The 13,491-nt window shown below is 37.1% G+C and overlaps 1 protein-coding gene across 1 annotated transcript in view; it reads right to left on the reverse strand.

Annotated features, from left to right (window-relative positions):
• Positions 1–13,491, reverse strand: part of TNKS (tankyrase) — an 83,416-nt gene that overhangs the window by 17,622 nt on the left and 52,303 nt on the right. Inside the window, exons 10-14 of the mRNA XM_010709680.3 lie at positions 7,683–7,854; positions 5,846–5,925; positions 4,766–4,911; positions 3,490–3,655; positions 60–279 (exon numbers count right to left, since the gene is read on the reverse strand). Of these exons, the coding sequence (XP_010707982.1) occupies positions 60–279; positions 3,490–3,655; positions 4,766–4,911; positions 5,846–5,925; positions 7,683–7,854 (784 nt within the window). The remainder of the gene's footprint in view (positions 1–59; positions 280–3,489; positions 3,656–4,765; positions 4,912–5,845; positions 5,926–7,682; positions 7,855–13,491) is intronic.

The raw sequence follows: 13,491 nt of genomic DNA on the forward strand, positions 1-13,491 counted from the left end.
CTACTTCCTAAGCTCCATTTCAACTTTAATCATTCTGTGAGACACATTAAGTCACTCACCTGCAAGATGTAGCGGTGTTGAATTTCTTCCCTGGGTGTCTCTGCAATTGATATTTTCTTGAGTACACAGCTTCTGCACGCGAGCCAGGCACCCTTTCTTGGCAGCATCTAGTAAAGCAGCATCTCCTCGCAGTAAGTCCTGGATATCTGTGTCTCCTTCTTTCACCAAATCTAGAGGAGTGTTCCCATCTCGGTTCTTCTTTGTTGGATCAGCCCCATGCTGCAAAGAGCAAAGTGCAATACTGCTGTCAAAACCGTGAAGAGTGCACACAAATGTCACTATTTTGAAGCACAGGTGAAGCAAGGGATTTTGCCAGTGCAGTTACATACAATAAATAAATCCAGAAGGACAGTATGCCAATCTTGGCTAATGGAGCCAAGATCTCAGGTTCACTGAATACCACTCTGCTGTTGAAAGACATTTCCTGGAGATATGATCTATAAAAATATTCATTTCTACACTTGCTATTATATAACAGCACAACTTTAAGTTGTTTACAAGCAGTAAAGAAAACACTTGGTGGGACAGCAGAAAAGTGGATTTAAAATGTTGCTGGAATATACCTGTGCTCAGAAAACATGGAAATCAATCACAGAAAAGAACAAACTGCTAGAGCATGGGATAAAGAGGGGAGCAAACATCTAGAGCATAAAGCATGAGTTGTGTCCATGAACAATGTTGTGGGAGGACAGCTCTTTCTCTATACACTGCTAGCAGTCACGGAAAGATCAAACACAGATAGGGCATAGGCAGCTGTAGGCACTTTAGTTCTTTGGTTGGCATCTTCAGAATGATCAGTGATCTAAGCCCTGCCAGCAAGTCTGCCTTGGCATTTCTCATCAGTGATGCTGGCTACATGCTGTGCCACTGTGAGCCACAGAGAATGAGATGGGGATGGGAAGAGCAGATGGAATGAACCATCTTGTACTCAGAAGCATTACAGAAACGTTCAAGGTGAAAAGAGTAAGCAGAAAGGGACAGAAAGAGCGCACTAATTACACAGAACCAGATCAGCATTTGTAGTACTATTGAGAAGAGTTTTTTGGGTTTTTGTTTGTTTGTTTAGGCAAAAAGCTTTTCAAAACCAGGAATGACTTTCCCAGATACAACCTTAGATTCCTTAATTTTAAACTCACAAAAATCAAACTATTCAAGTATTGTCAAGAATAAATATCTAAGTAAAGAGGTAGCAACTTCTCAGACTCCTTCAAAATCACAGAAACAAAGGAGCCATTTTAAAGAAAGGCTTTGAAAGTCTCTCCAAAAGGTCTGTGTCTTTTTGTTTCATTCTTTACACAGAACAGGGTAGAAAGAGCACAAGTCAGGAGAAATGAATCTCAACATTTACAGCTCAGCAGAACTGACAGCACTGCCATTTGGCATGAGGCACACAGCAGGAGAAGCCCTGAGTAAACTGCAGCATGAGCATGTATCCATGGACACTCAAAATCTTTACAAAAGCATGTCATCTTAAAGGTGCATTCAGTTCTTGTGCAAGAATGAGTTCTAAAAGAAAGATTTCAACATTTCTGTATTTCCTGTGGTAAGATCCTTTGAAGTTGAACATGAAAGATGGCTATACTCCCACTTAAATGGTCAAGAAAATTCCAGAGATCTCCAGTGCCTGTAAAGTAATGCTGTGCTTGAGCAATTATGAGTGCGCCTAAAACTTGAACTAACTCCTGTATTCAGGTGGTAATAACATGGTCATCGCTGCATCTACTCCACAGCCATGTCTGCACATCTGGTTTTTGCTGCTGCTGAGTTTTTAAAAGATGTGCTCTCTCCCTTAAGCTGAATACTTACTTGGTAATCAAATGAAATAATTGATGAGATAGGTGAGAAATATCACAGAACCACAGAATTGCAGGGGTTAAAAGGGTCCTCAAGAGATCATCAAGACCAACCCTCTGCTAAAGCAGGTTCCCTAAAATAAGTTGCACATGTAGGCATCCAGATGGGTCTTAGATGGGTCTCCTAGAAGACGACTCTGGAATCTCTCTGGGCAACCTGTTCCTGTGCTCTGTCATCCCTACTGTAAAGAGGTTCTTCCACGTGCTTGTATGGAGCTTCCAATCTGCTAATTTTAGGCCACTGCTACTTGTCCTATCACTATGCACCACTGAGAAGAGCCTGGCCTCATACATTTGCCTCCAAGCTCCGTTAAATATGTACGAACATTAATCAGATCCCTCCTCAGTCGTCTTTTCCCCAGGTTGAACAGACCCTGGTTACTCAGCCTCTCCTCATGCAGGATATGTTGCAGTACTTTTATCGTCTTTGTGGTCCTCTGTTGGACACCTTCTAGGAGATCCCTGCATTTTTTGAGCTGGGGAGCCCAGAAATGGACACAGTATTCTAAATGTGGCTTCACAAGGGCAGAGTAGAGAGCATGGCCTGCTTTCCATACTCCTTTTAATGCCCTCCAGGATACCAAAGATATTCTTGGCCGCAAGGGCACACAGCTGGCTCATGGCCAACGTGTTGTCCACCAGAACACTCAGGTCCTTCTCTGCAGATCCTCTCCAGCAGTCATCCCCTAACCTGTACTGATTCATGCAGTTACTTCTACCCATATGCAAGACTCTACACTTATTCTTCTTATACTGGGGCTTTGCAGCTCAAGAGGAAAGTAAGTGTATGTGGAAGAACATTTTAAGACAATCCATATTCTTACTTATTCATATTTTAAATACCGTGCTTCAAAAAATTTGAAGTCACAAGGCTATAATAGGAAATAGTATTGGTAAGAAATCCACTAGAACTCACTTCTACCATCCCAAGATGACCTTATGTTAAGAAGTCTCTCAAATTCATGGAAACATGTTGGCATTACCTCATGTCTCTTACAACTTCTGCTGATCGGGAATATTTATTCCACAGGATATTAATACACATTTCCTCCAGGATCTTAATAGATTATACATTGATTTAACAGTTTTAATTTTAATTTTTATTTTTTAAATGTCAGACACACTAAGTAAGTCCCCACCTGCAGTTATTGATCTGTAACACACTCCTGCATGCTTTTACAAAGATTTACTTAACCACATAAACTGTTCCAGAAGGGGATGAATAGGCAAGGACTTCTGGTGTTTTCTGTTCATTTGGTTGCTGTGGGCTTTTTTTTTTTCCTCCATTCCCTAATTTTTTTTTTTTTTTCTTCCCATTTTGACAGTTTTGTCCTACTTGGTTAATAGCATTAACCGGTCATGTTGAACCAATCTAATAAACCTACTGGGAAAAGAAACCATTCGAACAATTCTCTGTAAGTGAACAGACATTACACAATACGCCGACAACTGTAAGAGGGAAAATAGATCGAAACGGCACCATTAAGAATTCACAATGCAAATAAGTTTGAATGCGATCTTACACAAAAACAGAACATATATTCAAAAACACATTTAAAAATTCTAGATCACATACTTTTAACAGCAGTTTGCAGATTTCATATTTTCCTTTTGCTGCTGCTTCATGAAGAGGAGTGAATTTCCACAGGTCTGCTACATTGACAGAAGCACCATGCCTCACTAAGAGTTCAGCTACTTCGTAGTGTCCGTAAGAACAGGCGTTGTGCAAGGGAACTAAGCCACTAATCAAAGATAAAGTTTTAACAGCTACAGAAAATACAATCCAATATGCAGTCATACAAAATTCCAACAAATAAAACATTCTCTGGACAGTAGTCCACATTTTTCAGACTTTTATGGCTTTATTTCCTTCCTATTATTAAATGAAACAAACATCCTTGTCCTTCAGATCTCACAGAGGAGGCTTCTAAATGCTTAACAAACATCAATGTTGCTGTTGCTAGAAGCAAGTGGCTTTAATGCTGTTAGCAGCAGCAAAAAACAGTTGCAAGAATTGCTACAATCTGACTATGCACAGTTGAATGAAAATTTCAGAAAAGGTATAAAACTAAGCAATGAGTTTGAACTACAGTTATTAACAGCTACACACCCACAGAAAGATGTCCAAATATTTCTTCCGAGGGGAAAATTGGTAATTCAGAGCTGGAAACAAATTACCCCTCATCATGAAGTCCAATATATTAGAGTGAAAGATCAAAAAAATCATACTATTCCACTCAGTCACTTTGCAAGAAATCAGATAATAAGATTTGTAAAGGATTTATCTTATCTACCTGAATAAATAAGTTAATAATAAAATCTAACCAAACCAGAGAAATGGTCAGAGACAACCCTGGTATTTTACCTCATGTAATTCCAAACTAATTTTAAATCACCTGAAATAACTGAGAGGCTGCTTTTAAACACTGCAAAATCTCTGAAACAGACAAAAGGGGGAAGAGAAGGATCATGGATTACATTGCCAGATGCGTGACTGTGGCTTTGCCGGAAAGTTATATTTAACTTAATCAATATTAAATATTAATAAACTTAATATTTAACACAACTTAATTATGTCTCCACACAATTAATAACAGAAACAATGCGGAAGAATCATAGGATTATTTAAGATTGGAAAAGACCTCTAAGATCATCCAGTCCAACCATTCACCATTACTGCCCACTGAACCACGTCCCTGAACGCTACCCTCTACCTTCCTTCTAAGAAGAAAGAAACAAAAATTTTAACAAGAAAAAATGACAGTTGCTGAAATTCAAACCAAAATGAAGAGAGGAGGTTGAAATCTCACAGTAATAAAAAACAATAAGTATATCACAGAACGAAAATATACCCTTTATCTTTGGCATGCACATCTGCCCCATGGTGCAAGAGATACTCCACCACTGATACGCGGTTATACCCTGCAGCAAAGTGCAGTGGTGTTGAATGGCGGCCTTCCAAATCTCTACAATTCACATTCTGAGGGCTGCAAAGTTGCTGTGAAAGGAAATCAACACCTATTGAAAGACGGGAAAAAAACAAACCCATCCAAAACAAGAAAATCCACAAAGCAAACAAAAAACCCTACCTCTCATCAATCATCACAATACAAAATGTGGTTAATTTATAATTATATACCAGTTTTTTGAAGTTAGATTTTGGGAAATTTTCCACAATAAGCAAAATCAAAAGTATAACTTATCTAAATTTATGTCTGAAAGTACTTTCTTAACAAATAGGACTTAAATGACGGAAGCAGTATGAAAACAATCCTAACACATTAAAAGGGCAAGCCTCTAAGTCATCAAGCACCAGGTTCAAGTCCATGTAAATTTCTCCAGACAAGCTACCATTTCCAGCTCATGCTGTCTTCACAAATCTAGAAATATTGAGCTTAGCAGTCGAAGGAGTTGTTGGTACACAAAACTGCTGCTGAGCGTTAATATATATTAATATATTGAAGCTCAAGCTGTGACCATGCAGGATGGTCTATCTGCAGCCTATTTTACCTGAAATGTTGTATGAAAGCTGAGACCAAACCTTCCTGCAGTGCCAGCATTTCATGGCATAACTGTTCATCTTCAGAAAAGGATGGCTTAAAATGCTACATCTCACCTTCTAACACTTGTTTGCTTGCCTTCTGATTGAATCATGCTTTGTTAAAGAATATGGCTGTATATGAAACAACACATCTGATTCCAACAAAGATATGGTTGTGTGAAGGACTCAGAGAATGAACAACCACAAACTCAGAGAAACACCGCAGCACATCCCAATGTCCAGCTATCTAGAAAAAATATTAAGAAATTGTCCTTCACATTTTTTTAACGACTTACCATCCACTGGATACTACTTCCAGAAACTGTATGTGTAGTGGCTTCCATGAAGATTGCACTAAAGTGAAAAATTAATATGAAATGCTGAAATTTACCTTCACAGTTTCCAAGTCTCCAGCTTTGGATGCTTCTAACAACCGGTAATCCACATCAGATGTACGCACAGGTGTACTTTCTACATACAGAAAAATATGTTTTAGTATTATTAAATTATATTATCTCGTGCTCAACATTTTCCAAACTGGGAAAATACATCTGCTAGCATTTGTAAAAATGCCATGGAGTTGTGATGTTCAAATACAAAGAGCCTAAATGGCTGAGTAAGGAAGCTTAGTTTTGGAGTGAATCAATCAGACTTGGGCTCTAGAGCTAACATCACTCTGCCATTTCTGACATTTCAAGGTTTTGCCAATTCTGCATATAGTAAGAATGACATTTGTATAATCAAGAAATCCGTGTGTTCACTGAACTGGATTCTAACTTTTGCTGAAGTTCAAAAACAAACTGAATGAGACCCCAGTGCACACTTAGAGTTAAATGTGCTCATTTCAGCATGAATTAAAACCTAAGGCTGTGTGAGGTTTCAGCTCTCACCTTCAAGTTATTTACTTTCCCCACAGCAGCACTGCCACCTCAGCATCCTGTAGCTGAGATGAGACTAAGTACTACACTGGATTCAAAGCTTCATTCCTTAGCATTACTTTAATCTCTTTTCTGGACTCCTGTTTTTGTCTTCACAAGACAGTCAAGATCAGAAACAATCTAATTACTGGAAGAGAGAGAAATTTGAATTCCACAAGTGTACCAAAGGACTGTGTGGAGCAAAGAAACAAATCTCACTCATTAAAAGAAGCAGAACTAGCAGAATTTTCTAATAATTGTTTGGAAAAAGAAAAAGCTCTCTTGATGAGCTCTCTTACAGCTCTAACTCAATCTTACAAGAATGAATACATTGTAATTTTGTAAATAATTTCAGCATTTGCTTGTTAGCTTTGAATAACACAGAAAATGCCAACACTATGCTACTGATGCAAAAAACTTTTGATATGCTTCTTTAAGTTTTTGAATATTTCAGTCTTGAACAGCTTTACGGTTGTAAGAGAAAAGATGCAGTATTCCCAATGAAAAGATGTACAATATAACATCTGAAATGAGGTTTCACAGAGTAGACATTGTGAAAGTGAGTTTATAATTCAAACTGAAGTGAACATTTCCTGAATACTTCTAAGTTTACAATTTAAAAATCATCACAGGATATGTTTACTTTCTTTAATTCATCTCTATCATTCTTCCCCTTCTGTACATATATATATAGTCACGTGCACAATTTAATCGGGTAACACTATCTAAATAGCAAACTACATCTCAAGAGTGGGTGGGTACACTTTAAAGTGCTGAAGGAAGCGAAGCTCCTAGGTACAAGCAGGTTTTCTCATCAATTTGCCTTAAGACTAAATGCATATCCCACTGAAAGGTAATTGCTCTTTAGTAGCTACTGTTACAATTATTCTTCCTACTCTAAAACATTAAAAAAATGACATGGATAAAATGATGCATATGCTCAAAACATTGTTATCTAAGCAGTATCCAAAGCACTTTTACAGTAAAATCCTTCCCTGTTGGACAAGCAATAGATTGAAATGGTTATTAACTATCAATATTTTTCCATTTGTGCACTCAATCTCAGGTGAGTAACAGCAGTGCTTTTTTTAATTCTTGTTTTGCATGGAATCTCTGAATTGAGCAGCTATGGGTTTTTGTTTCCTAAAGAAATATCATACAGAATATACTGCAGATGTGTGTGCAGATGGCAGAAGGGAGGAATGAGCAAACTACACTAAGCCTTTGGCACTGAAAAAGAAATAAGATCCACAACTGTAAAAGAAAGGGAGAAGCCGAAGTTCAAATACACAAGTTTTTATTTTTACCTACCACTTAGAATCTGTTGCACTGCTTCATTTCCTATCTGTGCAGCTGTGAATCCTTGTAAAGAGATGATGGAGGGATCAGAGCCATAATTCAGCAGAAGTCGGCAGGTTTGCAAGTGACCTGCTAAAGCAGCCCTGTGCAATGCTGTTTGACCAAGTGTGTCCAGTGCGTTCATCTGAAAAATCAGCAGCAATGTAAAACAGAACATTTTGAATTAAAAGCCTGCACCTGTCCCTGCCCTTAATAGGAAGAGCAATATCAAGAACCTCCTGGCATACAAGTTTGTCTATCAATTCTTCTATGTGGCAAGTAAACAAAAGCAAACAAAATACGTAAACATTCCAGTGTAAAGATAATTTACTACAGATGCTTTCTTGTCTTTAAAAAAAGGTAGGTTACTCGCATGCATGGTTATTATAAAACACAGATCCCCAAAACCATACTTGAAATAACAATCAAGTTTTTGAAAATTTAACAAAGCAAATTTGCAAAACAACAACAAACAAAATTCTCATATAGAAAGAGGTAAATAATTAACAAATCAAATAAATTACCATACTTCATCTGCTGAAGAGGAATTAACATGACTCACAGTCAATAATTAAAGATTTCATATTAAGAACACTATGGGAGGAGGAGGAAGGGAAGACACCAGATACAAAATCCTCACTTTTTGTAATTTTACAGAAATGTTAACTTAAAGTAGATATAAATCTATTCAATACAAGACTGCATAAGTAGGCAAAAATCAAGCAAAATGATGAAAAGGTATTGCTTTCAAAGAGCTTGATATAATGGAAACCTATCTGTCTGCGAAGATCTAACAGAAAATCTGAACCACTGGAATCATTGCCATGGGCTCACTATCAGAGAAAGGAAAAGAATAATACAGAGCTCTAAAAAGAAGGAAAAAAACTATAGAAAATAAGCTTTCAAGAAGATACTTCTTGAACCAACCATTCATGACAAACTTGAATGCAGATGTCCAACAGCTTTTTTTTTTTTTTTAAATCGCTATGAAATATGTAACTACTATGTGTTCTCTACAACTAACTCAGAACCTGTTATCTATTTCAAAGCCTACGGATAGTAGGCTGTGAACTGCATGTTACTGTAAAAACCAGACTTTTTACATTACCAAAATCTCTGTGATGGTAGCAAAGGTTTTGCTAGGTTCTCTCACCAAAAACACAGCCTTCAAGCCCTACTACCTTTCTTTCCATGAAAACCAGTGGAAAATATTTTGGTTAAGACTAAAATTTGATTTGGAGTGAAGTAACTATATAGCAAGTATCTATTACTTGAGAGGGTTAAAAAATATACAAGTATCTGCAATACATCAACATCAACTCACCAGAAAGAACAACATAAGATAGACAGTTTTGACCTTGTTTAAAGCCTTTTACATCTCTAACAATTCTACAGGCTGGTAAAGCAGGAATTTCTCAGATCACAAACCTCTCTCCTAGGAAGATGTACAGAAGAACAGCTCTACTTTCTTCTAACCATGCTCAGCTGATGACTCTCTCATGGAATTATCCTAAAAGTTTTTTTTACATAAAATCTTACTGCCTTCACAAATATTAACTAGATGCTAAATGTCCCAAATCCATAACTTCGTTCTGGTGATAACCCTCATCTGTTTCAGGACATCAGATACGTTTTACTACAGATAAGGGCACAGACAGGAGCACAAGTCTCAAGCTATGTACAGTTAGTAGCAAAGACAGAACTAAGTGAGGCTTGTGGATTCTAGAAGTAGATGGTAGTACTGTGCAATTCAGGAAAGACAATCATAGTTAATATTTTCTGTAACACTGGATTCCTGCGTTCAATACTCCTGTACGGAACAAACTGTGGAAGAACAGCAGCAAGGCATCCACACTGCACAAATTGATAGCAACTGTGACCTGGAAAAAATGCTAATATTCACTTGAAAGGAACACTGGCAAAGTCAACAGATCTCCCATATCACATGTCTTATGCAGGTCTCCTTTCACCTCCAAATAACTATCTTTATCAACAATCAAGTTTTGTGGCAGAACCGCAGTCATCTGAAGACACGCATGCCCGTTTCTGGGACAGAGAGGGCTGCAGCTGACCAAGAGGAATGCATACACCAATGAAAATATTCTTTCAAGAAAAGAGAATTACTTTGCAGGGCAATTTCAGGGGGAATATGTTCACTGTGAAACAGCTGCTCTCACCAATCACTCAGCATTTGTCTAAAACAAACCCAAAAGAAACCCAAGGATGTATTCCACTAAGGTTGAAGGCAACAGGATTTATTTCAAAATGAAGACCAAATAGAGCATGTAGAACAATCTGACAATCAACTGACCACTGTAAATTTGTAATTCCTGAAAGAAATACAAATAGAGGTTAATCTCTCAAAATTCAAACCTAGTAAGACATATCTGGGTTAGCCACTCTTCAATATTAGGTCTAAAAAACCTAACATATCCTATCAAATTCAAAGCTGAAATTTAAGCTCTATCTGACAAAATGTAAAATATTCAAGCTGTACTGTCTTATTTGTCTGCCAAGAAGATAAATAGTTCTAGTTGCACTAAACAAATTAAAAGCATTCAACTGGTCCTCCTTTTAAGTAGTTTGGGATGAGTAGATGGTAGTTCTTAATTACTTTAACTCCTTGCCGATTTGTCAGAAAAAGTGACTGATTTGACAGCTTTTATTTCACATCATACTGTCTCTGAACCTGCCTTCTTCACCATTTAATATGCATACAGTCACTCCATTGCTCGAATTGCAATATGAAGGTGGAACGGTGCTATCAAATGAAAAGCGATTTCAAGTCAGACTTCTCATGGAAAGATACCATTGCGCACAGAATATCCCATATACAACTCCTTCTGTTATTTCATTTTCCCCATCCTAGCTATATATTCGCTCAATAAATCAGTGTCTGATGATAAGAAACCATTTTGAAGAGATTTTTCCTCCCTGAACTATGGTGACTCAGAGCATCATTCACAGAGCTACAACAATATTCCCTTTGCTGTCAAGCACTTGTTGCAGCTCAGGAGCCTTTTCTGCAAGACATCATAAGCATATCAGCTTTCCTTTGCTATCAAATGCCCTAAATACTTTCATACTCCTTGACACTACAAGCAGCACAAAACACAACAGCTTCGAAGCTGCAGTTTTCTATGAGGTCTTTCTAAAAGATATACATTCTAAGAATCTGGGATGGAACCCATGCTCAGACAGCACAGCACCCTTCCCTACAAGGGAAGAGTTTTAACTGCTCTTCTTCTGCATTTAAAGACAATTTGTAATCTATTCCTTTTTATTTTTTCCTCTCTTTGTGTAGCATTATAAATAGAAGTGAATCTATGTCAAGGGGAGAAAAGGAACAAGGTCCAGTTTCACACTGAAAGCTTGTGAACAACCCAGATATCTGTTATACAGATGTCCATTTGCTTAAAAGCTTAATATTAATGTTATTATGCTAGGTTACCAATTAAGTGAGAAAAGATGAACTACACAATCACAGAAGACCACACAGTTAGTTTTTTTGTGTTGTTAGCTATCATGATCCAAAACCTACTCCATTTCTGAAAGCAAGTTTATTTTCCCAATGCTTATTATTCCCCATAATAAGCACGTGTCTACCTAAAATCTGGAAAGCTAATCGTGGAATTGTTTAAGTTGGAAAAGACCCTTAAGATCAAGTGCACTTGAAGTAACACTACCAAGTCCATCACTAAACCACATCCCTAAGCATCACGTCCACAAATGTATTCTGCATCAAAGTTACTCAAAAGCATTTTGAGTCTGTCATGTGCAACTTCTGCAAGCTCAACAAGCTAATGAAAGCATAGGTACTAACCTCAGAATGGATATTGTGTGGGACATACCACACTAATGTGCAAGTGACGTGAGAGACTTGTGTCCTCAATAAGGGCCAGCAAGGCATCAAAATAACATGATTCTGTGGGTGTAAGTTGACTCCTGGCAATAGTAGTGCTCTCAAATATATCCACAAAATAAATCTAGATCAAGTGCATGTTATTCAAATGGTCTTTCACTTTTCATCAGTCTGACAAACTTCAAAAATCAAGTTAACATAATGAAAAAAAATATCAGGATAATTAAATTCAGTTCTAGTTCATCAACATTTTCTTGTTCATTCCAAACAAACTCCCTAAAACAGTCTTTATTATGCTCTGTCTCACTTCCCAGAACAAAAGAGCATATTGAAATACACATATTTCATATTACCTCACTTTTGCTGTCTGACACAGCAACTCTTCAGCACAACAACAGGATTTCCTCTACATTCCTGAAGCAACCCCAAATGATTCTCAAACCACAAAGCTTTACACGACTTTGTCTCTTAAGTCCACTGCTGGATGCTTTTCTGTGAATCAGTTCTATTTGCTTTTTGGTACCATATTTCAAGAAAAAAGTTCTGCTCTAATTATTCACCTTTTTCAAATTGTTAGTCTCTAAATATTGTTTTCTACAAGTATTTTTAAGGCAACTCATCTAGTATCTTCCCTTTGACAGTATAAATGATTTCAAATTAAAGCAAATATGATAAGCCTCAACCATCTACAGTTCAGTAAGCATTTGTTACAGGATCAAACAGGAAACTTCTATGAAAATATGAAAAATAAAAACTGGTTGAAGAATTGTAAGTATTCAAAGGGGAAAGCCTTTTCGGTGACTGGCTGCACAATAATTTTGTTTAATATTTTCATTAATGATCTTGGCACAGAAAAACTGTGCTGCAGAGCATAAATACAAAAACATAAAAAAAAAAATCAAGATTCTCTATGTATTACAAGACCACAGGCAAGATCTGTGTACTACTGTGTCAAATACATTAAAAAGGCAAACAATCCCAGTATATGCTGATTAAGGTATTTACATTAGAGATACAGAAGTGTCATCATACATGGCAGCAGGAAAGCAAATTCCATTTTTGCTGCCTGAGCTACAAGATTCTTCTCATCATTAGCACCGGAGTGAGTTATAAAAGATGATAATGACAATTCTCTTATGAAGGGACGACCAAGAGTTGAGAGCATAACCCATCTGGGAACTTCAGAGAGCTTCATAAACCTTAATGATCTATCTTTCATTAAGAACCGTGACTGCATTTTACAGCTAAGCAACTTAGGACACAGAAAGAGAAACCTGATCCAGTGCAGTATAGAAACATACACGTAACTTTAATTAGGAGCAGGCACCTGTCAAGTGTTTCAGTGCTTTGCTGATAACAAATGTGAATGGATTTACTGAGAATAACATAGGAAACACATAACACAATAGTAGCAAAGAATTAGTTTCAAGGATAATAACTACACCCGTATTTGCATACAGTCAATTGAAAAAACCAACACAAAAGAACAAAAAACACAGGAAAATACTACTCAGAGCAAATTCAGTTCAAATAACTAAATCCTTCATCAAGATCACTCAGTCCTCTACTGAATCAACTGAAACTCAAAGATTAATTCTGAAATACTTCTGAAAGATGCTAGAAAAGAAACTAAATAAAGAACTCTCTACATTCCTCTGCCTTTATCTAATAACTTGCTGCACATACGCTTCAACATAGGCTCACAAATTACATTGTTAAGTATCAGTCAAGGGCTAAATGGGATGCCAAAACAATCAAGAAAGGCAGAAGGAAACAAGTGCTAAACAATGACTAGCATTAGACTACTACATTCAGCACTAGCAAACTCCTGTATTTGATAGTTTCAAGTTATCAAGAGAAGGCAACAAAAGTCAACTATATGAGCACATTTATTACAACTGAATAATAAGATTCACTAAA

The sequence above is a fragment of the Meleagris gallopavo genome, chromosome 4 (assembly GCF_000146605.3).
Source record: "Meleagris gallopavo isolate NT-WF06-2002-E0010 breed Aviagen turkey brand Nicholas breeding stock chromosome 4, Turkey_5.1, whole genome shotgun sequence".
Classification (NCBI taxonomy): Eukaryota; Metazoa; Chordata; class Aves; order Galliformes; family Phasianidae; genus Meleagris; species Meleagris gallopavo.